Consider the following 26,199-nt stretch of genomic DNA (forward strand, 5'->3'; position numbering starts at 1 on the left):
CTCTGCTTCAAGGTTCAATGCGTTGCACGTTGAGAGATGGTATTCTGCATACCTTGGTTGTAACGAATTGTTATTTGAGTTACTGTTGCCTTTCTATCATCTCGAACCAATCTGCTCATTCTCCTCTGACATCAACAAGGCATTTTCCTCCACACAACTGCCACTCACTGGATATTTTCTCTTTTTTGGACCATTCTCCATAAACCCTAGAGGTGGTTGTGCATGAAAATCCCACTAGATCAGCAGTTTTTGAAATACTCAGACCAGCCTGTCTGGCACCAACAACCATGCCACGTTCAAAATCACCTAAATTCCCCTTCCCCATTCTGATGCTCGGTTTGAATGTCAGCAAGTCATCTTCACCATGTCCAGATGCCTAAATGCATTGAGTTGCTACCATGTGATTGGTCAATTAGCAATTTGTGTTACCAAGCAACTGACCAGGTGTACTTTATTATTATTATTTTACAGGATTTATATAGCGCCAACAGTTTACATAGCGCTTTACAACTTGAGGGTAGACAGTACAAATACAATACACTTTAATACAGTAGGAATCAGAGGACCCTGCTCCTTAGAGATTACAATCTAAGAGGGAAGGTCAAGAGATACAAGAGGTAATAACTGTGGGTGATGTGTTGATTGAGAAGATAAATGTACAGTTGTTAGGTGGGAGCCAGATAGGCTTCTCTGAAGAGATGAGTTTTCAGGGATTGCCTGAAAGTGGATAAAGTAGGAGAAAGTCGGACGAATTGGGGTAGAGCATTCCAGAGGATAGGAGAGGCTCTGGAGAAGTCCTGAAGCTGAGCATGGGATGAGGGGTGACAAGGGAGTTTGAGAGCAGGAGGTCTTGGGAGGAGCGAAGAGAATGATTAGGTTGGTATTTTGAGACTAGGTTAGAGATGTAGCTGGGGACCAGGTTGTGGATGGCTTTGTAAGTTATAGTTAGTATCTTGAATTTAATTCGGTGACTAAGTGGCAGCCAATGGAGGGATTGGCAGAGGGGTATAGCAGATGCTGAGTGCTTTGTGAGGTGGATGAGCCTGGCAGCCACGTTCATGATGGACTGAAGTGGGGATAGCCTATTTAGAGGTAAGCCAATGAGGAGGGAGTTGCAGTAGTGGAGGCGGGAGATGACCAGGGAGGGGATTAGAAGCTTTGTGGTGACATTGGTTAGGAAGGGGCGTATCTTGTAGATGTTACGGAGATTGAGGCGGCAAAATTTGGATAGTGATAGAATGTGGGGTCGAAAGGTTAGTTCAGAGTCCAGGATTATACCTAGGACCTTGGCGTGGGGAGATGGGTTGATAGTTGAGCCGTTGATATTGACAGAGAAATCAGGGGAAGTGGCACCTGAGGGAGGAAATATCATGAGCTCGGTTTTGGATAGGCTGAGTTTGAGGAAGTGATGTGACATCCAGGCTGATATGTCTGCTAGTAAGTTGGTAATGCGTGAAGAGACAGATGGAGAGAGATGGGGGCTGGAGAGATAGATTTGGGTGTCATCAGCGTAGAGATGATATTTAAAGCCGTGGGAGGCAATCAACTGACCCAGGGAGGTGGTGTAGATTGAGAAAAGGAGAGGTCCAAGAACAGAACCTTGGGGGACCCCAACGGAGAAAGGAAGAGGAGAGGAGGAAGTAGAGTTGTAAGTGACACTGAAGGAGCGGTGGGATAGGTAGGATGAGAACCAGGGAAGAGTACAGTCACGGAGACCAAGGGAGTGAAGTTTATTGAGGAGGAGGGGGTGGTCCACTGTGTCAAAGGCAGCAGAGAGACCCAGGAGAAGTAGTACAGAATTGTGTCCACTGATTTTAGCCGTTAGTAGGTCATTTGAGAGTTTAACTAAAGCAGTTTCTGTGGAGTGTTGAGGGCGAAATGAAGGGGATCAAAAAGTTTATTCATGGTCAGATGGTTGCTTAGTCGGTTGTAGACCAGTCTTTCCAGAAGTTTGGAGGAGAAGGCGAGTAAGGAGATGGGACGTAGGTTGTTGAGATTGGTGGGGTCCAGTGAGGGCTTTTTAAGTATGGGGGTGACTAGCGCATGTTTTAGAGAGTTTGGTAAGATGCCACAAGAGAGGGAGAGGTTGAAAATGTGAGTTAGAGAGTGTAGAATTGAGTCAGAGGGTGAGCGTAGCATTTGCGAGGGAGCAGGATCCAGGGGGCAGGTGGTTAGATGAGTGTTAGATAAAAGTTTAGCAACCTCATTAATAGTAGCAGGGTTGAATGAGGGAAGTAATGATTGTATCTGTGGACATGGGGTGTTGCATAGGGGAGGTTTTTGCACATTGGCGATCTCCTCATGAATTGTATCAATCTTAGTTTTGAAGTGATTGGCGATCTCCTGGGCAGTGAGTGAGTTGGTGGGTGGAGGCAGTGGAGATCAGAGTAGAGTGTTGAAAGTAGAGAAGAGTTGACGTGGTCTGGATGAGAAGGTGTTAATGAGTGTGATAAAGTAGGTCTGTTTGGCAGTGTGAAGGCAGGAATAATATTTTAGGAGGGCGGATTTATATTGTGTGAAGTCTTCCTGGATCTTAGTCTTATGCCACAGGCGCTCAAGAGCGCGGCTATGTTTTCTGAGACTTCTGGTGTCAACTGTTTGCCAGGGTTGTAGCAGTCGGGGCCCAATTCTGCGTGTAGTGAGGGGGGCAAGCTTGTCTAGGGAGGAAGACAGTAAGCTGTTGTAGATGAAAGTGGCTAGGTTGGGGCAGGACAGAGATGATGTTTTGTCATAGTGGTGATCAGTAGCAGAGAAGAGTTGAGGTGGCGAAGGTTTCTACGTGTAACTGTTAGGCGGTTGGAGGGAGAGGAGGTGGAAGACAGGGAGAGAGCAAAACTAATAAGGTGGTGATCAGAGAGTGGGAGAGGATTGTTGGAAAGGTTGCACGGAGTGTACCTAATAAAGTGCCTGGTGAGTGTGACTGCCATGATCAAGTACCATTTGAAAGTTTTACTGAAGAATGATCACATCACCGTGGACAAAGTCCTCCTTTTCGGAGCCATGCAGGACCCTTTTGTGATGAAGAGATCCGGCGTGGCCCTGAAATGTTGCACTTTGTCTACTGTGATGCGATTTTTCTTCAGTAAAACGTTCAGATGGTAATCCGTGGTATGCTAGCCAATATGTACATTGACGTGTCATGTCTTCAGCTGGTTGTTGCTGCAGCACCTGCTACCTTCAAGACCATTCTAGGAACGTGTGCAATTGGAATGTTGATATTACGCCTTAAGACAGGGCTTGACAAATTTGCTTTGAATCTAGGAGCCAGTTGAAAAAGTTAGGAGCCAGTTTTTTTGGTATGGATTGTCAGCTCCCGGGGTAAGGCCAGTAATTTTTGTCCACTAACCCTAACTCACAACAGAGCACCCAGTCAATAACTCCAATGTTACATCAGGGTTATGAGCTGGCCAGAAAGAGTAAGGCTGGCAACAGATGGCACTGGTTGGCTCTGGCAGGTGGCACTGGTTGGTGGCACTGGTTTGGCACTGGCAGGTGGCACTGGTTTGGAACTGACAGATGGCACTGGTTTGGAACTGACAGGTGGCACTGGTTGGCACATGGCACTGGTTGGTGGCACTGGTTTGGAACTGACAGATGGCACTGGCAGGTGGCATTGGTTGGCACTAGCAGGTGGCACTGGCACGTGGCACTGATTGGCAGTGGCACTGATTGGCACTGACAGATGGCACTGGCAGGTGGCACTGATTGGCAGTGGCACTGGTTGGCAGTGATTGGCAGTGACACTGGTTGGCACTGGCAGACATTGACAGGTGGCACTGGTTTGGAAGTGGCAGGTGGCACTATTGGCAGTGGCAGGTGGCACTAATTGCAGGTGGCACTGATTGGCAGTGGCAGGTGGCACTGGTTGGCACTGGCAGGTGGCACTGATTGGTAGTGGCACTGATTGGCGGTGGCACTGGTAGGCAGTGGCAGGTGACACTGGCAGGTGGCACTGGTTTGGAACTGACCGATGGCACTGGCAGATGGCACTGGTTGGCTTTGGCAGGTAGCACTGGTTGGCACTGGTTTGGAACTGACAGATAGCACTGGCAGGTGGCACTGGTTGGCATGTGGCACTGGTTGGTGGCACTGGTTTGAAACTGACGGGTGGCATTGGTTGGCACTGGCACTGATTGGCAGTTGGCACTGATTGGCGGCACTGGCAGGTGGCACTGATTGGCGGTGGCACTGGCAGGTGGCACTGATTGGCAGTGGCACTGGTTGGCGGTGGCAGGTGGCACTGGTTATCACTGGCAGGTGGCACTTGTTGGCACTGGCAGGTCGCACTGAACAGATGGCACTGATTGGCACTGGTGGGTGGCTCTGGCAGGTTTCACACTGAGCTGAGTGTAACACTGTGTGAAACTGACAACTAACTGAGGAGCTGTCAGAATTGAGCTTAATGTCGGGGGTGGGCGGGACCCAGCAGCTATCAAACAGCAGCCAATGATTGTGCTGCTTTAAAAAAGGGGCGGGGCCACATACACATAGCGGCCCGCCCAGATCCCATCCCATTGGCTGGTGTTTGATAGCTGCTGGGTCTCGTCCACCCCGGCCGGGTCCCGCCCACCCCATCAAGCTCAATTTTGACAGATCCTCTCTCTCTCCTCTCTGTTACGTGTCAGTTTCACACACTCAGCGGCTCTGGCAAGCATCAAGTGTGGAGAAGGGAGGAGGAACAGCGGTCAGTGTTAAATATCATTGCACTGCATGTCTGGGGCATCGGGAGTTGCAATGAGTGGGCTGGTGGCAGCCTAGGCGCCAGGTAGCAGTTTCTGGTCGCCATGGTGACCTGGCGCCTGGGGTTTGTCGAGCCCTGCCTTAAGAGCCCTTTCACACTGCCAGCGGCGCTAGTTTTAGCGGCACTTTACCATAATTTTTGTGGCGCTTTTCACCCCACTAGCGGCCAAATAAAGGGTTAAAAGCGCACGCAAAGCACCGCTGCCTATTGATTTCAATGGGCAGGGGCGCTTTAATGTATACACCGCTCCTAGAGCACTGCAAAGAAGCTGCTTGCAGGACTTTTTTTTGACGTCATGCCTTACACTTACCCCCTGCTGTATGGCTACAATGAAGAGCTATTATATTCAGTAGCCACACAGCAGGGGGTAAAAGGCGGGCGAGCGAGTGAAGCTCTGCCCCCTGTCAATAAGTGGCGGCTCCAATTCAAATAAAAAGCAATCAGCGCAAAAAAATGACAAATAAATGAACTATGCAAGCTGAACACTACAGGATTTACCAACCCAAGACCTATAGAAAAATGAAAATTAAGTGCAGCGCAATGACAATGAACCAAGAAAGAAATATATAAAAATATATATAAAATTATATATATAAATGAGTAAATATAAATTAAATTAGAGTCCTTGATAACTCATGGATAATAACAATCCCACTCTTGATGGAGAAAGAACGGATAATTTCTTCACAGACACCCTTGCTAGTCAAATCTCTAGGAAATTGCACTTACCGGACGTGATGGACCTCTAAGTTATAGGAGGTCATGCGGGCCTGATTCACAGAAACCTTAATAAAGGACCTGGATCTCTTGAACAGTAACCTCATCGGCCAGTGAAATCATGCGAGCTGGAAACCGTACACTTCGTGAATCACAGTACTCTGTATTTCCTTTAGAAAAATCCTCAGTGGGGTGTATATGAGAAGTCATCGGTAAGGTGCCCTTTTTTTTCTGTTTTATTTTGCTGTCCACTGGCAGATGGCACTGATTGGCACTGGCAGGTGGCACTGGTTTGGAACTGACAGATGGCACTGGTTTGGAACTGACAGGTGGCACTGGTTGGTGGCACTGGTTTGGAACTGACAGATGGCAGATGGCACTGGCAGACAGCAAAATAAAACAGAAAAAAAGGGCACCTTACCAATGACTTCTCATATACACCCCACTGAGGATTTTTCTAAAGGAAATACAGAGTACTGTGATTCACGAAGTGTACGGTTTCCAGCTCGCATGATTTCACTGGCGGATGAGGTTACTGTTCAAGAGATCCAGGCCCTTTATTAAGGTTTCTGTGAATCAGGCCCGCATGACCTCCTATAACTTAGAGGTCCATCACGTCCGGTAAGCGCAATTTCCTAGAGATTTGACTAGCAAGGGTGTCTGTGAAGAAATTATCCGTTCTTTCTCCATCAAGAGTGGGATTGTTATTATCCATGAGTTATCAAGGACTCTAATTTAATTTAAATTTACTCATTTATATATATAATTTTATATATATTTTTATATATTTCTTTCTTGGTTCATTGTCATTGTGCTGCACTTAATTTTAATTTTTCAATAAGTGGCGGCTGCTTTCCTCCTTCTCACAGCAAACATACAGGTCCCCCGCTGCTGACCAACAACAGCCAAGTCCCGTCTGGGTTATGATTTGGCCGGGGTCTGAGTGGATGGTGTGGAGTGGCCTGACTGCAGGGTGTCTCCTGCATTGCCATTATGAGACCTCAGTGCTGCTGCTGTATCGCCAGAGTCGCTACTAGAGGTCTGGGGTCGGCACTGGTGATTTCGTCTCTGCCACCATTTTGGAGAAGATCAGCTCTCATGGAGGGGAATAAACAACAAGAGGCTGAGCCCAGGCAGATTAAAAGCAGCTGCCAATAGATGGAGTTGCTGCCAACCCTGCAGCCCGGCCCCCAACAGGTCAGGGACCGGCACTGGGCCATGGCCCGGGGGTTGGGGACCCCTGGTCTATAGTCCATGGACCTGGTGGGAAAGAGGGTAGCTACACTCCTACATACAATGGGAGCATGGAGAATGTACATAGCCACCCTCTAACAGGAAGTCAGATCACAGCAGCATAAAAAGGAATTTGGGGTATACATACTTAAAGTGGTTGTAAAGGCAGAAGGTTTTTTATCTTAATGCTTTCTTTGCATTAAGATAAAAAGCCTTCTATGTGTAGCAGCCCCCCTAACACTTACTTGAGGTCCCTTTCTGTCCAGTGATTTCCACAAGTGCCTCGGCGGTCCAAGATTCTCCCTTCTGATTAGCTGAGACACAGCAGCTGTGCTATTGGCTGCTTCTGCTGTCTAAGTCAGCTAGCCAGTCAGGAGAGTGAAGGGGCAGGGCCAGGGCTGGACTCTGTGTCTGAAAGGAAACAGGGAGCTGTGACTCGGTGCCCCCATAGCAAGCTGCTTGCTGTAGGGGCACTGAACAGGAGGCAGGGGCCAGAATACAGAAGAGGGACACAAGAAGAGGAGGATCAGAGCTGCTCTGTGCAAATCCACTGCAACGGTGCAGGTAAGTATAACATGTTTATTATTTTTATAGGAGAAAAAAAAGGAGATTTTACAATCACTTTAACTAGAATATATTTTAGACTTTTGTGTTACTTTAAATGTCAAACTTTAATCCAACATGTGTTAGATGATTTAAGAGTATACTTTTTAAAGTGTGTTGTTTTCTTCATTGCAGGCCTGTCTGTACTCATAAATTGGTTACTTTAAGAAAAATCTAGAAAGAGAAATACTGTTCTACGAAATCTAGGAACAACAGCATGTCCTCCTCACACTCCTCTTCTCTGGAGTTTTTTCAGGTAAATCTGATTTTATGAATTACTTTCTAACAGTTTTGTTCATTGTTTATAACATTTTTAAATCTGTTGAAACATACTTTTAATTGTTTATCAGTACTTTCAGAACCTTTGTCAACTAACCAAAAGGTATGTTCAGATGAATACTTTTTTGCAAATCAAATTTTAAATTTACTTTAAGTAATAACGTAGAAAGTAAGTGGTTGTTACAAAGTCATAATTGTGTACTACATATATAGACACACAAAAGTAGGGATTGGTGAGGAAAATTCTAAGTCATACCACATCCCTAATATAACTATAGATAGAATAAAGCAAAGTGTACCGGGACTTTAGCGAGTGATTCACACATCAAAACAGATACAATCTGTAATTTTATTTATACAAAGAGATAAAATGAAAGAAGGGATGACAGAGGGACACCCTAAGGACCGCCCCACCACTACCCACCTGGGGTCACAAACTCCAGACACAATGAGTCAGAGGGGGTCAAGGACAAAACCATTCCCACCCCACCTCAAGTTCCTGGGTCCTGGTTTAGGAACAACCGGCACACTGATTTATACAGGTGTGTGCTGGGCTTTAACTGCTTGCAGTCCTGTTATAAGTGGCTGATCCCCGCCATTACTAATATAAAAATAAATAAAAATTCCAGTCTATATCACATAGTTTGTAGATCCTATAACATTCACACAAACCAATCAATATACACTTACAGGGGGTCCCCTAGTTACAAACATCCGACTTACAAACGACTCCTACTTACAAACAGAGGCAGACAACAGGAAGTGAGAGGAAATCTACCCCTAGGAAGGGAAATTCTCTCCTGTAAGAGCTATTTTGGGGAAAAGGTACCTCCACTGATGCTTTATCACCAAGGCTTGTTTCCACAACAAACCAAAATTTTCAAAATCCAATTGTCATTGGGACAGAAAGTGAGGTGAAATTTTCTGAACAGAGGCACAGACAGCAAAACAAACCTTACAGCGGTGTTGACCCTTCCCTATGCTATCCAAAAAGCTTAAAAATAGTTTTTTTGGCTGGAGCTACACTTAAAAAATGTACCTGTTCCGACTTACAAACAGATTCGACTTAAGAACAAACCTACAGTCCCTAACTTGTTTGTAACCCGGGGACCCCCTGTATTGGGATTCTTTTTACCTAAGACATATAGCAGAATACAATTTGGCCAAACTGTATTAAGAGATTTTATTTATTTTTTTGTATTTATTTCTATGGGATATGTTTTATAGCAGTAGCGGAAAGTAAAAAATATATATATATATTTTTTCAAAATTGATCTTTTTTTGTTTATATAATAAAAAATAAAAACCCAGTGTTGACCAAGTACCACCAAAAGAAAGCTCTATTTGTGAGGAAAAAAATACATAAATTTCATTTGTGGAGTGCACGACTAATAGTTGTCCTGTGGACAGATTCTCCCACCTGAGCTGTGGATCTCTGCAGCTCCTCCAGAGTTACCATGGGCCTCTTGGCTGCTTCTCTGATTAATGCTCTCCTTGCCCGGCCTGTCAGTTTAGGTGGACAGCCATATCTTAGTAGGTTTGCAGTTTTGCCATAGTCTTTCCATTTTTGGACGATGGATTGAACAGTGCTCTGTGAGATGTTCAAAGCTTGGGATATTTTTTGATAACCTAACCCTGCTTTAAACTTCTCCAACTTTTTTTTAAATCAGATTAATTGTTATTGAAAAAGATTTTTACATTTTACAACCGAACTAAAACAAACAAACATTCCCACAAAAAACAAACAAAAAAAAAACCCAAAAAAACAAAACACACAAGAACAACAACCTAATTTTATGTTAAAGCGGAGTTCCACCTAAAAATGGAACTTCCACTTTAAGTTTTTTTTGGGGGAGAGCAGATACCCTCTTTTTAGAGGGTTCCAGCTCCCAATTCTTCTCGGGCCACAGCGACGCTGGTAGGAAGATCATAGATCACCTCTCCCCCCTCCCTCCCGGCAATCATCTGGGACACGTCACAGGTCCCAGATGGTTGCCTGGCCAGTCGCAGCGTGGCTCGCGCATGCGCAGAGCGTGCCCGGCTGTGAAGCCACAGCCGGGCGCCCACAGTGAAAATACCAGCGACACAGAGAGGAGGGGTAGAGGAGTGGGGCTTCGTTCGCCCGCATCGCTGGACAGGTACACTTTTTGTAGCTGCTGACTTTTATATGGGTGGAACTCCGCTTTAAAGAGCTCAGATAAGTGATGCGACTTCCAGATTGTACAATCACTGTTACTTAAGCTCTTATAAACAATAAATTGCCAGTTATATTCATATATATAAAACATACAGATATACTAAATTTTAGAAATTACATCATAGTGACATATATAAACAATTATCTCAAACCTGGGACCTATCCCACTACTAGCATTCCACAGCCTCATTGATAAACACAGCATAGTGCATAAACAGATTGGAGTCTAGCCATCGGGACCAAATGTTCTGAAATTTTTTGGGGGCATTTTCTATGTCAATTTATCAGATGAGCAGAGGTTACAGTGATGGGTTGGATGAGCAGGGTGGTACAGTGGTGGGGCAGATGTGCAGGGGGTTACAGTGATGGGGCAGATGTGCAGGGGGTTACCGTGGTGGGGCAGATGTGCAGGGGGTTACCGTGGTGGGACAGATGTGCAGGGGGTTATCGTGGTGGGGCAGATGAGAAAAGCGGTACATTGGGGGGGGGCGGTGCAGTGGTGGGGCAGATGTGCAGGGGGTTATCGTGGTGGGGCAGATGAGAAAAGCGGTACATTGGGGGGGCGGTGCAGTGGTGGGGCAGATGTGCGGAGGGTGCAGTGGTGGGGCAGATGTTAGGGGGTGCTGTGGTGGGGAAGATGTGCAGGGTGTTACAGTGGTAAGGCAGATGTGCAGAGGTTACAGTGGTGGGGCAGATGTGCAGGGGGTTACAGTGGTGGGACAGATGAGCAGGGGGTTACAGTGGTGGGACAGATGAGCAGGGGGTTACAGTGGTGGGGCAGATGAGCAGGAGGGTACACTGGCAAAACAGATTTGCAGGGTGGACAGTGATCTGAAGTGTAAAGGTGCATTAATTGGGGCTGATCTGAGGCATAAGAGTGCAGGATGTTAATTTCTCACAACTAAAGTAGTTTACAGCATTTACTTTATAAAAAATCCTTTTGGTGATTGAGAGTGTGAAGTTGACATTTTTTTTGTTATAAAATCGGCACGCTCAATTTCTTTGAAACATTTTCAACACACTGAAAAAAAGGTTGCCTACCCCTGCCTTAGACAGTTTGGTGTAGCTGCTTTACCCCAGGAATATAACTTTAGAGGAGTGTAGTGAGATCTGTGAATAATAAATAACCGGGTCAGACTCTGGTCAAGTTTGCCAGAGCTTGCTCCCACTCCTCATCACTAATGGTCTCTCGGTCCTTATGCCACTGCCTAAGCCACAACTTTATCCCTGATCTGTCTGGTGTGTTCCTTAGCCTTCATGATGCTGTTTGTTGACTAAGGTTCTCTAACAAACCTCTGAGGGCTTCACAAAACAGCTGTATTTATACTGAGATTAAATTACACACAGGTGGACTCTATTTACTAATTAGGTGACTTCTGAAGGCAATTGGTTCCACTAGATTTTAGTTAGGGGTATCAGAGTAAAGGGGGCTGAATACAAACGCACACCACACTTTTCACATATTTATTTGTAAAAAATTTTGAAAACCATTTATCATTCTCTTTCCACTTCACAATTATGTGCCCCTTTGTGTTGGTCTATCATATAAAATCTCAATAAAATACATTTCCGTTTTTGGTTGTAACATGACAAAATGTGGAAAATTTCAAGGGGTATGAATACTTTTTCAAGGCACTGTAAAGGTCCAGAATTTTGGTTTGTAATTCTTCATTCATGAATGGGACTGCATCATTTTTGTCTGGAGACCTTGACAAGTCTAAACCATTGTGTTTGCATTTTTTGCACAGTCCATTACATATTGGTTACAGTGTGCAAATTTTTTAAAAAAGAAAATCCCCAAGATAAAGAATTCTTGTGTTTCTGCCTCGCTTAAAATTTATTATGGGTTCTGGAGATGTTATTATCTTTTTCTCAAATGTATGGGAGAAGCAGAAGAATTTTGTTATGGTTCTGAGCACAGTATAAACTAGACTTCAGACCCCATAAATGTACTTTTTTCTGACTCCGTACATTTTTTAACTAGTGGATTAAAACTCACACATACATTTTTTTTTTTCTCTGAAAAAAATAAATAAGTGCATGTTTAAACTCTAAATGTCATACAATTGCCTGAAAACAAAAGTCAGGCCAAAACTGATATTTCAGTATATGCAGGGGCAGTCATGGTGAGATCTTTGAACCATGGTTAAGCCATACTGTGACCATTACAAGAGGATTCCATTCTCCCTAATGGGTGAGAACAGCTTAAAGGATAAGTTCACCTATGGAAACATGTTACATGTTCCACTCGTTTTTAGGGCGGAACATGTAACATGTTCCTACACCTGCAGCTGCCTCCTGCTCTGCTGCCTCTAGGGACAGCAAGCCAAGGATCTTCTCCCCCCCGCTTGCTGTCACCATTTAAAAAAAAAAGTAAAAAAAAGTAAAAAAAAGTACTCCATATCCTCATCGCACACATTCCTGGAAAAGCTCTCAAGTGTTTAGGGGCTGCAGCAACAATTAGCTGGGAACTGGTTCAGAAGTCACAAGGAAAATGTTTGCCAGTACACCATGGATCAACAAGGAAGCATCCAAGCGAATTGTTTAATGCATGATCACATCACAAGAGTAGTGTAACATTTCAGAGTCACGTAGGACCCCTCCCTACCTGCCTGATGAAGGGGTCCTATGTGACTCTGAAACGTTGCAGTACTCTTGTCATGTGATCATGCATTTAACAATTCGCTTGGACACTTCCTTGTTGATCCATGGTGTGCTGGCAAACATTTTCCTTATTTAAAAAAAAAAAATTGCGGCCATGCGGGGCTCCGCCCGCCCGGCTGCATCATTTATTCACAGGGTTCTGTGAATGGAAGACCACAAGTACCAACAGCCTTTACGGCTGTCAGTTTGTAGTTCTCAATTAACTACCAAGGCACTGTTAAGCGTTCTGGTAGTTCATCGCCTCTTCCTGTTCGTATGTATTTGCCTACCCATACGAGGTACCAGCAGACAGCTCCACTGACAAGTCTGCAAGAGTCCTGCATGGCACCCACGGTCTGCTGATTACAGGCTCCAAGTAAAAAAAAATACATGCACATTTTTTTTACCTGCAAAAAGGTGTGCATTTGTATTATTTTTGAAAAGGTGAACTTATCCTTTAAGGTGGGCTGAAAGAAGAGCAGGAAGAGCTCACCATTAGAATCCCCAAAAGATATAAAAAGAAAACTTGGAGCTTAGCCCAGTAGTCTCCTCCAAAATGTGAAATATTAATTTGGGGGACGGGACCTTTGATATGGTTGCAGATTGATTATGTTTTTTAAATTATATTGCAGTAATATGAAGTATGTTTATTGCATGTTATATCTTTGACACATTTAGGCTACTTTCACACAAGACTTTTCTAAAAGCGGCTTGACTCGCACAATGCCAAGTAATCCTGTTATTCATACATAACGATTAGCAACGTCTGGTTGCAGACTGTTTAACGGCATTTAAGAAAAGGAAAGTACTGCATCCAGAGTGGGCACCCACTGTGTTTAGCTGCAGATAGCTGCAGTGCGTTTAGCAGCAGAAAATGACACTTCCCCTTTTTTACCTGAAATATTGGCATTCCTTCTCATGTTGGTTCTCGACATCCCCTTTGCTTCATTTTCCTCTCTTTGCTTCTCTGTCTGCCTCTCAGTACTGGTTCACATATGAAAGTGGTGCACGAAAGGCACGTTCTGAGCACGATTCCTACACTGCAGGTGACGGCACTGCCCTTTAATCTCCATGCAGGTGCCAAATTATTGTTAACAGCATCCCAAATGCAGATTTCAACACAGTGCGTTTTGTGGGCACCAAATCTCAGTACCGCTGTACCATGCAGTTTGGTGTAGTGCATTTTTAAAAGTAGTGTCGTGCGTGTGAACCAGTCCTCTCAAGCAGGCACACAATGATAAGCATCAGCTTTGCCCTGCGCTCCATTTCAATTAAATGCTGGCAAACTATCCCCAGAAAATATTTCAAGTTTTTCAAGTGCAGATTACTGTTGTTTAGCTGCTGTCAGTTACAGACGTCTGTGGGAATGTAGCCTTCTAATCAGACCAAGCTGTTAAGAAGTGTCAATAACAGGGGGCTTTTTATCTATGTGGTTTTGGGTCACTTTAATTTACATTTTTTAGCTTTTGGTGACCCGCAGTAGTGATGCGCTTTTTTTTGCACCTTGGGGCTGAGGATGAAGGTGCCTGGAAGTTATGTAGGCAGTATACTTACACTAGGAGAGATACTGATCTGTCTAAATTGGAGCATAAGGGTGCTTATGGCTGACTCCCTTTCAGTGTGCCTGGTTGTAAGCGAGTTTGGAGGTGCCTGGGAGTGACCGTGGGGGTGCAGGGAGATGTCCTTGCCGGGAGCACACAGTGATTACTGCTAGCGGCTACAGCAATAATCACATGCTAAAAATCTGACATGCTGGTTGTACCCAAGTCTGACTTGGGTACAATCAACCTGCCCATAGATTGATCGAATTCCATCCATTTCACCTTAACTTGACTTTAATAGTTGATGTACCTGCTGAGTTCACCTGAAATGCCTCTGGGGTATACAACTTGGATAGGCATTAGGAATATGGGATGCCCATAGGATAAGTCTTTGCCATCAAGATTTAGTACACTTGGGTAAAATTAGAGCCAGAAGCTAGAATGCACATAGTTCATTAGATATGAATCTCCTCCTGCATCTCCATCGAGACTCTTGTGCCTACTGCGGCTTAACCTCCGCTGACTATTCCATCTAAGAGTTCCCCACCATCCAACCATGTGGTGGCTGGGACATCACTAATGACCATGTAAAAGCAGATCTCTTTCATTTCCTGCCCATAACTTGTTTCCTCCTGTACACTTGGTTCCTCCTGCACAAACTTAGTTACTGTATTGAAATATGACACCTCCTCTTCTTTTGAATAGTAGGGGCCCACTCTGAATAAGCCTCCCTGTGGCAATGGTTGCTCGCTGCCACAAGACCTGAGGCCTGCAGAACCTCTCCCCGGAGGCCGAGTGGGTTAAAAGCATATCTTCTAGGAAATATAGACTAATGTTCCCAGACAGCCCAACTTGCAAATCATGTGCCCGCAGGCAGCATCGACTTGACACAGATCCCCACAGTCTCTTTTCTGATGCAGGACTCTCCATCATCCACCGTGTGTATTGATGAAGACTCCACTAGTGACCATGTACTAGTAGAGTTCCCTTCAGACTCCTTGGCACTCCACCCCTTGGCACCTCCAGCCCCACTGTGGTAACACTCACCGAACTTCCAACAGCCCTGAGTCCTTGATAAGGAACGTTGACTGGACCATGTGTACCGCCAGCTTCACCTACCCTTCTGCTCCAGGAGTTCCCTGCCATCCGACCGTGTGGTGGCAGAGACATTGATAATGACCGTGTAGAGGCAATGTTCCCTTGCAGCTCTCCCCGGGCCTCTCCTGTGTTCAGCGCACCCCCCCCCCCCCCCCAGATGGGGATGGCCTCCTGCGACTGACTAACATGCCATTCCTCACTTCACCCAGCCGACTCTGTCCCTGTGGAGAATCACCTCAGCTTATATATGAGGCCCGCCCCCTGTCTCGATGGGGATTGGTCAGGGCTCACACACAAGCTGCCTGCCACTCCAGTTCCAGGCCCAGCCCCCTTTCCAGAATCTTCTCTCTGAAAACAGGGGAGGCGCTTCAGAGCTAGAGCACAGGTGGTAACGCCCACAGCTGCTCTGACCACTCCCAGCCCCCAGATCAAAACAGACAGGCCTAGCTTGCAGCATAGGCCTGCCTAAATTTGCCTGTGCTGGATAAACTTAGTAAAATTACCTTTCTAGCACCTACCTATACACACACTGCATCCGGAAAGTATTCACAGCGCTTCACTTTTTCCACATGGTTATGCTACAGCCTTACTCCAAAATGGATTAAATTCATTATTTTCCTCCAGATTCTACAAACAATACCCCATGACATCATGAAAGAAGTTTGTTTGAAATCTGTGTACAGTTATTAAAAAAAAAACAAAAAAAACAAAACGCATGTACATAAGTATTCACAGCCTTTGCCATGACACTTTGCGCATTTTTATTAAAAGACACACAGCACCCCATATTGACAGAAAAACACAGAACTGTTGACATTTTTGCAGATTTATTAAAAAAGAAAAACTGAAATACCCTAAGTATTCAGACCCTTTACTCAGTATTTAGTAGAAGCACCCTTTTGATCTAATACAGCCTTGAGTCTTTTGGGAAAGATGCAACAAGTTTTTCACACCTGGATTTGGGGATCCTCTGCCATTCCTCCTTGCAGATCCTCTCCAGTTCTGTCAGGTTGGATGGTAAACGTTGGTGGACAGCCATTTTTAGGTCTCTCCAGAGATGCTTAATTGGGTTTAAGTCAGGGCTCTGGCTGGGCCATTCAAGAACAGTCACAGAGTTGTTGTGAAGCCACTCCTTCGTTATTTTAGCTTTGTGCTTAGGGTCATTGTCTTGTTGGAAGGTAAACCTTCGGCCCAGTCTGAGGTCCTGAGCACTCTGGAGAAGGTTTTCGTCCAGGATATCCCTGTACTTGGCCGCATTCATCTTTCCCTCTATTGCAACTAGTCGTCCTGTCCCTGCAGCTCAAAAATACCCCCACAGCATGATGCTGCCACCACCATGCTTCACTGTTGGGACTACTGTATTGGACAGGTGACGAGCAGTGCCTGGTTTTCTCCACACATACCGCTTAGAATTAAGGCCAAAAAGTTCTATCTTGGTCTCATCAGACCAGAGAATCTTATTTCTTACCATCTTGAAGTCCTTCAGGTGTTTTTTAGCAAACTCTATGCAGGCTTTCATGTGTCTTTCACTGAGGAGAGGCTTCCGTCGGGCCACTCTGCCATAGAGCCCGTCTGGTGGAGGGCTGCAGTGATGGTTGACTTTCTACAACTTTCTCACATCTCCCGACTGCATCGCTGGAGCTCAGCCACAGTGATCTTTGGGTTCTTCTTTACCTCTCTCACCAAGGCTCTTCTCCCCCGATAGCTCAGTTTGGCTGGACGGCCAGCTCTAGGAAGGGTTCTGGTCATCCCAAACGTCTTCCATTTAAGGATTATGGAGGCCACTGTTCTCTTAGGAACCTTAAGTGCAGCAGAATTTCTTTGCAACATTGGCCAGATTTGTGCCTTGCCACAATTCTGTCTCTGAGCTCTTTAGGCAGTTCTCATTTGCTCTGACATGCACTGTGAGCTGTAAGGTCTTATATAGACAGGTGTGTGGCTTTCCTAATCAAATCCAATCAGTATAATCAAACACACCTGGACTCAAATGAAGGTGTAGAACCATCTCAAGGATGATCAGAAGAAATGGACAGCACCTGAGTTAAATATATGAGTGTCACAGCAAAGGGTCTGAATACTTAGGACCATGTGATATTTCAGTTTTTCTTTTTTAATAAATCTGCAAAAATATCAACAATTCTGTGTTTTTCTGTCAATATGGGGTGCTGTGTGTACATTAATGAGGGAAAAAATGAACTTAAATGATTTATATATATATAATTAGAGAGAGAATCTATCCCCCTTAAAATAATCATATTTTGTTGCGCCTGCAGTAAAGACAGACACAGGTTTTGTTTTATCCAACATGTCAGAAAAAAAAAAAAAAATAATAAAAAACAGCATCACTGTGTTGGAAAAAGGATCACCCCCCTCCTAAAAATGATTTGTAAACTAAATTGGGTGTAGCTTATCACCTTCTCAATGGCACACAAAGCCTTTAGACTTTCAACTGTGATCAGTTGTAGTCATTTTGATTAGCTCAACATGAAAAGAGCTTTTCTGGAGCATTTTAATCTCTGGTAGTGCAACTGAAGCAAACAGTCAACTATATGTGGCAAGGCACTGTCAAGAGATGGATACAAAAAAATTTCAAAGGCAAATTGACAAAGGGTGATCATTGTGTGCATGTGACTCCAATATCACAAATTCTCCACAAATGTGGCTTGTATGGGAGGGTTGCATGAAAAAAGCCACTCCTCAAGAAAGGCCACATGCGGTCACGACTGAGCTTTGCCAAAATGCACCTTGAAGATTCTGAGGCCACATGGAAAAAGGTGTTAGGCCTCACGCATACAGGAAGTTTTTTTAACTCTCCTAGAAGCCAGTAGCGTTTTTGCAGAAAAATGTCTGATGCTTGTAAAAGTGTCTAAAGCTTTGACAAGCTTATAAGAGCTTTTACAAGCGTCAAGCTCTTGGGCATTAACTCATTTCATTAGCCAGAATAAACAATTTGTTCTGGGCATTGAAATCAATTTAGAGCTCAAGCACTAGCTTTTAGGCATGTTTAACAGCTTTTAGCAGCTTCTAGGAGCTTTTAGTAACGTCAAGCATTTTTTCTGCCCAAACTCTGCTGCTCCTGGATGCACTGGCAGTGTTTTTTTTCTCCTGCCACTAAACGTCTATGTGTGCATGACCACATAGGCTAACATGGAGGGATATTTAGAGGCAGGAGAAAAAAAACGTCTGACGCTCCTAGAAGCAGCTGTAAAAACGTCCATTGTGCATGAGGCCTGAGGGCTTGTTCACACTTGACTAAATTTCTAACGCTTAACAAACACTCCTTTAGTGTTAGTATGGGCATTAGACTGGTGTTTTACAAGTGTTAATGAAGAGTTAAAAACGCTCCCCAAACTTCCTATGCGCAGTTTTGAAGCGTTTGATGAGCATTAAGGCGCGTTTAAAACTGCTCCACAAACGCCTATTCCATTACAGGAAATAATCTAATGTTAATGCCCCGCAACCGCACCGCAAATGTCTAACAGTGCTTTTGCAAAGCATTACCATATACTTGAATGGGAGGTGTTGAAAGGCTTCAAACACCTCCTGACTCAACAAACGCCTGCTTTTAATGCCAGTGTGAACTTAGCCTTATGGTTAGATGAGAATAAAATTTAATTATTTGGCCTCAACACCAAACAATATGTCTGGTGGAAATACAATACAGCTCACCATCCAAATAACATCATTCCTACAGTAAAGCATGGAAGTGGTAATATTCTGTTATGGGGGTGTTTCCTGCAGCAGGGACTGGAGCACTTGTCAGGATAGAAGGAAAAATGGATGGTGCAAAATACTGTAAAATTCTTGAGGAATTCAGCTGCCCTCTGCCAGAAAGTTGTCAATGGGAAGAAGGTTTACCTTCCAACATGACAATGACCCGACGCACACAATGATCGAAGGAGAAAAAGGTGAATGTCCTTGCATGGCCTTGTCAGAGCCCAGACTTAAACCCATTTGAAAATCTGTGGAATGACTTGAAGACTGCAGTCCACAAACAGTCACCATCAAATTTAACTGAACTTGTGCAGTTCTGCAAGGAAGAGTGGGCAAATATTGCAAAGTTAGTAGAGACAAATCCCAACAGACTAAAGGCTGTAATTAAGCAAAAGGTGGTTCGACAAAATACTAACACAAGGGGGTGATCATTTTCTCAACTGATTTGAGTTTTTGAATTCTCTTTATTTTTTTTTTTCTGACATGTTGATGTTATATCTTCCACTTGGATGTTATAAGTTGCAATGAGTAAATACAGCTGGATAAAACAAAAACTGTGTCTGTGTTCATTTCAGGCTGCAAAGCAACAAAATATGATTATTTTAAGGGGGTGATTCTTTTCTCTACCCACTAATATATAAATATAACACAAAGAATCCTTAAAATCCCTCTACCCTGTTGTGGAGCTCCAGGCTTCTCTGTTATTATTATATATGATCATCATAGTAATGAATTTGCAGATGAAACCGAAATGGTAATTTTCTCAGCTTTCATATTCATTACATTTCCTTCTATATATGATTAAAAACTTGTAAATGACATACATCTCCTATGCTGTGTTATGTAATGTTGCCCCATGTAATTGCTTTGAACAAGCAGATAATTCTTCTGTCTGTAGTCCTGGTCCTTACATCTCCCAGTCTGTTAAATATAATTCGATTTCATTTAAATAAAGCCACAGCTGCAGTCTGCACATTTCAGTCCTCTCAATGCCCTTCCATATGAATACGGGCTTTCCTTACTGTCATTTTTATTAACGATGAGCCAGTTTTGCATTCATCTCTAATTTGTTGCACATAACTAACTACTCGGTGCTACGATCGTCAGATTGTGCCACTTGTTTCATAAACAAAAAAAGCAACAAAGCCCCAGTGACCCTTTTCTACCCCCAGAGCTTTGCTTTCCCTTGCCAAGTGTACAGTTCAATGTTCGGTCACCTGTATCTGTTGGTTTAGCACATTTTAAAATAGTTCTCAGCACCCTTCTTGTTCTGTGCAGCTTATTTTTAAGCTTCAAACATTGCCTGGCTCATTATTCCCAAAGAAGGTTAAGGCCTTCTTGTCAGACCGGAACTGCTCACTAATTAGAGTGCGGCACTTGGCACTAAACGTGTCGTGCTAGCAAGCTTTCCTACTGCGATCACTTCTATTCAAATTCCCCTATTATAATTGTACAATGGACATGGGTGTCACTGGATAGCTACGGCGTGAACACAGCAGAAGCCACTCATACTCAAAGAAAAAACAAATTTATTTGTTAGCAGCTCATAACCTTAACTCCTTCAGATCCGCGCTATAGCCGAATGACGTCTAGAGCGCGGATCTACTTTTCCGGGAGGCCGTCAATAGACGTTCACCCCTTTGCACGCTCCCTGCACGCCCTCTGCAGTGATCACCAAGGCTCGGGTGAACACAAATCGGAGTACTTAGATCGGAGTACACAGACCAGCCCCTTACCATGTGATCAGCTGTTAGCCAATGACAGCTGATCACGTGATGTAAACAGAAGGTCGGTAATCGGGTTTCTTTTCCTCCTCACGCTGACAGCGTGAGGAGAAAAAAAAAACAGTTAGCGGCTTCAGTGCAAGGGACATCGGTCCCGAAGAGGAAGAGGTGAAGCCGCCTCATCTGTGCCCACCAATACCGCCTTCCAGTGCCACGAATCAGTGCCCACCAGTGTATAAGTGCCAGCAATCAGTGCCACCTATCAATGCCCACCAGTGGTGCCAATCAGTGCCACCCAGCAGTGCCGCCTATTCATGCCCATCACTGCCACCTATCCGTGCCCATCACTTCCACCTATTATTGCCATCCACCAGTGCCACCTCATCAGTGCCACCTCATCAGTGCCCACCAGTGCTGCCTATTAGTGCTCATCAGTGCCCATCAATGCAGCCTATCCTGGCCCATCAGTGTAGCCTCATCAGTGTACATCAATGAAGGAGAAAAATTGCCTGCTTGCAAAATTTATTAACAAAATATAAAACGGTTTTGTATTTTTTTTTTAAATCGGTCTTTTTTCATTTTTTTTAACAAAAAATAAAAAACTGCAGAGGTGATCAAATACCACCAAAAGAAAGCTCTGTTTGTGGGAAAAAATGATACAAATTTCATTTGGGTACAGTGCTGTATGACCTCGCAATTGTCGTTCAAAGAGTGACAGCGCTAAAAGCTGAAAATTGGTCTGGGCAGAAGGGGGTTTAGGTCCCCAGTAAGCAAGTGGAATAAAGCCGAACTACACTGCATCTGAGCACCACAAACCAAAAATGATGTTTGATTAATTTTTATTATTCAAAGCAAACTCGCCCATCCATCCAAACGTCCATGCTTTTTTTTTGCTAAGAAATAACTAAAACAACTTGATTCAAAATAATGTTCTTTAGCAAGAAACATGCCTTCCACATTAATATTTATGCCACCAAAATTTTGTGTTTGCTGTAAATCACCTCCAGTATTGTTCCTGTTTCCTTTTGCCAGAGGGTGCCATTTTGTTGAAGCCCAGTAGTACATGATCTGGCTCTTTGGGGTCTGGGGTGCGCACGTGCCGGCAATCCACGCTTGCTGTGATCACACACAGTGGGAGCCCAGCGGTGGGTACCGCAGACTCAATGTCCGCTGGCACCCACTGATTATTCAGTACACAGGCAGAACAGCGATCTGCCTATGCCTATGTATACAAGGCAGATTGCCATTCTGTGGAGAGGGAAGGCATTGATCCTATGTTCCTGCAAAGCAAAGACAAGGATCTTTGCCTTCCCTTAGCAAAAACACCTCCCCCAAAGTACAAAACCACTGGCTAAGAACACATTTAACCCTCTAATTGCCCCTGATGTTAAACCTTTCCCAGTCAGTGTCATTAGTACAGTGACAGTGCATATTTTTAGCCCTGATCACTGTATTCGTGTCACTGGTCCCCCAAAAAGTGTCAGTGTCTGATTTGTCTGCCACAATATCGTAGTCCCGCTATAGGTCACTGATCGCCACCATTAATAGTAAAAATAATTAAAAAAAGAAAAAATATCCCACAGTTTGTGGCTGCTACAAATTTTGCGTAAACCAATCAATACACGCTTTTTGGGATTTTTCTAACACAAATATGTAGCAGAATACATATTGGCCTAAATTTATGAACATATCGGATATCTTTTCTAGCAAAAAGTAAAAAATATATATATTTTTTTTCAAAATTGTTGTTGTGTGTTTTTTTTTTTTTTTCTTTTTTGTTTATTGCGCAAAAAATTAAAACCTCAGAGGTGATCAAACAACACCAAATGAATTTGTGGTAAAAAAAGGGCATACATTTTGACCGGGCACAAAAAAATGGCCCGGTCGGGGGGGGGGGGGGTAAACCTTCTGGAGGGCAAGTGGTTAAACTTTTAGGCTGTTGGCAGATTGGCCTCTACAAATTTGGCACAGTGCCTAAAAAATGAGAGCAACTGAGCATATGTAGCAGTATTACTGGATATTAAACAGTATAGGCACTTATTTTTGAAGTTTTACATAGCTATATCTGCTAAAGAGACCAGCCTGAAGTGCTCTAGCAGGACTTCATTTTTTTACTAAAGTTTCACTTGAAATGTAAAAAAAAGGTTAAAATAGGAAAGTATATAATATTTACTTATCTATTTACTAATGCTAGCAGCATAAGCATTAAAAATACGAAAGAGTAAAAAATTACTGTGCTTCCCAATAGACTGAGCTGCAGTTCTAATTGTAGGCACACAAAAATACATAAATCAAAATAATCAAAAGAACTGCGCTAGGAATTAAATAATATGAATGTGAATAAACCACAAACTGCAAAGATTAATGAAAACTAATCATTACAAATGCAAAACAATTTGTAAATGAAAAACACACAGTGTATTATTAAATCCCAACCCAGTTGTGATAAATGAAAATCATTAGTGACTTAAAAATAAAAAATGAAAAAATATTAAATAGAAAATAAATGACGATAACTGAAAAAAGAAGAATCCCTGAGGTTAAATAAATATACGAATGGTGATTGATAAAAGTTCATCAGCAAGCACCCCTGAGGTTAAATAAATACACAAATGGTGATGGATAAAAGTTCATCAGCAAGCACCCAGTGAAAAATTCGCCACCTATTCCAGAGGCAAGCTTTATAACAGCTTATATGTGGAAATCCACTCAGTGGGGACAACACCATCAATCTCTTCACAGAGGAAGGACAACCAGGAACTCTCCGTCCAATGACACCGAATGGTCAGCAGGGGGAACCCTCCTCTGCTGCCACTTCCAGCAATGTCTCCTCTTTACTTCCATAGAGAATAGTCTTTGTTGATTGAGAGAGTATAGTTCCACTTTAACCACTTGCGGACCGCCCACCGGACATTTACTGTGACAGGGCAGCCGCTCTGTGCCAGATCTTAGCGGTTTGGAATTCTATGTGGGTATTGCAGTATGCATTTTATTTCTGTTCCTTTGAAAATGTTTTTGTCTAATAGAACATAAGGAGAAACACAACATTCAGTAAAAAAGTACTGAATTAAATGTAACTTTTTACCTCTATTGGCTGTAGAAAGCCTTCAAGCCTGACTGCTAAATGTGAAGACAAAATTACTGACTTTCCTGCAACTAATTAAGAAAAAAAAGACACTTTAATTGTGTATTACAGGTTTAGCTAATAACAGCAGTTTTTAATGTTTCATTTCTACACCTTCGTAGTAACACATGTGGATTATGCAATGCTTCTTTGTTTTCTGTTATAAGGCATGTAGCACAGGGCCAGACCGTGGTCTTATTTGATCTTCTTTCCATGAAGGGTTATATTTTGGCACATTCTTACTATAAAATCTTGGCAGTGTCTCTGATGTTTCTTGTTTTTACAGTCATGCTTGTGTTTGTCTTTTACAAGGCTGGAAAGCCTGTACGCAGGTCCACAGCAGGCCCTCACCTTTCCACTGGCCCAGGGAATCATGGAAAGCAGCTATTAAAAGGAGATAGCGCCAATGAATTCCAGTCACATGGCTCAAGTAGGAGGTCTTCAGGAAATGACCAGAAACTGGTGGTGAGTTTCCCCAATGCGTTCCTGAAAATTTCCTAAAGATAATAAACTGCAAGTAAGAAGTGAAATTCAGACCAAAAGAATACCCACAGTGGTTAAATATAAACTGATTTTATATGTATAAATCACGCCATATGTATGTTTTATATATTTATTGTAACCATTTAGTTTGTCGGACCATTTGAATAGTCAGTCTAAATTGTTTCCAAAGTCTAAATCATACCCTGATTCACTCTGTGAACTAACTTCCTTATAAGCCTAGTAGTTTCTGAATATCAATATACAACATAAAATGATCTTTTTGCAAGTATTACAATATATGCCTCTCTATTATGGTATGAATAATGGATGCAGTTTAGTTATAATGTCACGGTTCTGTGTACATTGATCTGGCAATGGGATTTACCACCCTGTCCAAGCTGCTCGGGTTCATGCCAATCCACCCTGAATCTAGGTATTATTAAGTGTTTGCACCTGTGGGTTAGTGTTCAAGTAACGTCTCACGCTCAAGCCGGACCTCCCTGTTCCTCTGGCGTATGCTGTTTCTTCAGTACACTTGTATTCTTTGTGTTTGGTCTTGTTGTTCTCAGCGTTTTCCCTCTTGCTGCGCTCTTCTATTTCCTTTGGTTTCTGTTTGTGTATCCCTTCATTTTCTGTTGGTGCTCTCTATAACATTGTTTCATGTCGTTTTGCTTTGCCCCTCATTCCTGCTTGCTGTGTCCACTCTCTCTGTGCTATTGCCCAGCTTTCTATGCTTCACGCTTGTTCCCTGCACCCTTCCTCTAGTGTCCCTTCTTGCTAGCTGCTGTAGTCTTTCCTTTGGTCCTTGTATCCTGTGTGTACCCTGAGTCCATTCTGCCTGCTATGACTGCTGGCACTGTGCCTGCACTGGTGTGTTAGAGAGCCGCTATCTGGGGGCTGCCTTACAGCGCAACATCCACACCTACAATGGCTCTGGTGAAGACCAGGCGGCTCCTTGGATCCTGCGACTACTCCTCAGATCATGACATATAAGACAGCAACCAATCAGATCTAAGCTTCTATGAGTTTTGAACTCTGTTTAGAATACTGAAGATATGGACAGTAACTTTTTATTATTAAAAAGGTTTAACTGAGACATATCCATGATGAGTGTAGGTATTGAACTGTCAGTCGATTTTGGCTGTTAAATTTCAGTGCAGTGTTTTGTTTACACATGTTTGGGCTTTGCACAATTTAGAAACCTTGGATGTGATATGGGTGGATATCTGTGGGTGATAGTAGCATTTTAGATGTGATAATATTCTTTTAGCATTATAGTATTGATACCCAGAATTAGCTTTGCTTTAAGGCCCAACTCCAAGATGAAGAAGAAAAAAAAAAAAAACCCTTTTAGTTGGGCCCCCTTGCAATGGTAAAATGCTTGTCAGGTCTAGCGGGAGAACGTAATGCCTACCTTACTTTTTACTCTGACACTCTCCTCTTCTCCCTGACAGTTTGGACTGTGTGCAGTTCCCCAGCTTCATAACGTACAAAGCAGGGCTATTAACCTTGCATCGTACGTGAAGAAGGCAGACGTGTGACTATGGCCAGGTGCGCCTTAGAGAAGAGGCTTTGTGGGAGCAATCACACAGATGTTAGGTGCCTACAAGAGCAGACTTAATGTATTGCGCCTTATCCCTGTTTACCCATACTCAACAAGCAGGTAACCCTTGCAGTATGGGGGGCTCCAGTGCAAGAGAATTTTTTTTTTTTATTCGACTTGGACTTTAAGCATTAGGCTTCGGATGGGTTCACATGTCTGATGTATGTGGTTTATTGTGTTTTTAATGATCTTTCCACATTAAATTTCTTGAATTTTTGTTACGTTTATCCTCAAATATTTTGGATGTTCTTCCACAGTGATTCCAGTCATATTGGCAGTCAGTCTTTATTAGCTCATATCTTTATCATTTATTAGTTCCAATACAAAATGTGTTAAGCATCCTTCAAAGGTAGTTCATAATGTACATTTGGAATTTCCCATGTTGTATAACTGATTGTACAGCCCTTAAATGCTGTTTTTATACATTTCTGTTCATTTTATTTAATTAAGAACAAAACCGATTCCTAAGAGAAAACCATTTCTAGGAGAAATTTGGGAC

The 26,199-nt window shown here is 43.3% G+C and overlaps 1 protein-coding gene across 1 annotated transcript in view; it reads left to right on the top strand.

Moving 5' to 3' along the window:
• Positions 1 to 26,199, top strand: part of LOC141137152 (uncharacterized) — a 184,350-nt gene that overhangs the window by 10,783 nt on the left and 147,368 nt on the right. The window contains exons 2-3 of the mRNA XM_073624561.1: positions 7,430 to 7,550; positions 23,927 to 24,079. Coding sequence (XP_073480662.1) covers positions 7,512 to 7,550; positions 23,927 to 24,079 — 192 coding nt within the window. The 5' untranslated portion in view covers positions 7,430 to 7,511. The remainder of the gene's footprint in view (positions 1 to 7,429; positions 7,551 to 23,926; positions 24,080 to 26,199) is intronic.

This window comes from Aquarana catesbeiana, linkage group LG01 (genome assembly GCF_042186555.1).
Source record: "Aquarana catesbeiana isolate 2022-GZ linkage group LG01, ASM4218655v1, whole genome shotgun sequence".
Lineage (NCBI taxonomy): Eukaryota > Metazoa > Chordata > Amphibia > Anura > Ranidae > Aquarana > Aquarana catesbeiana.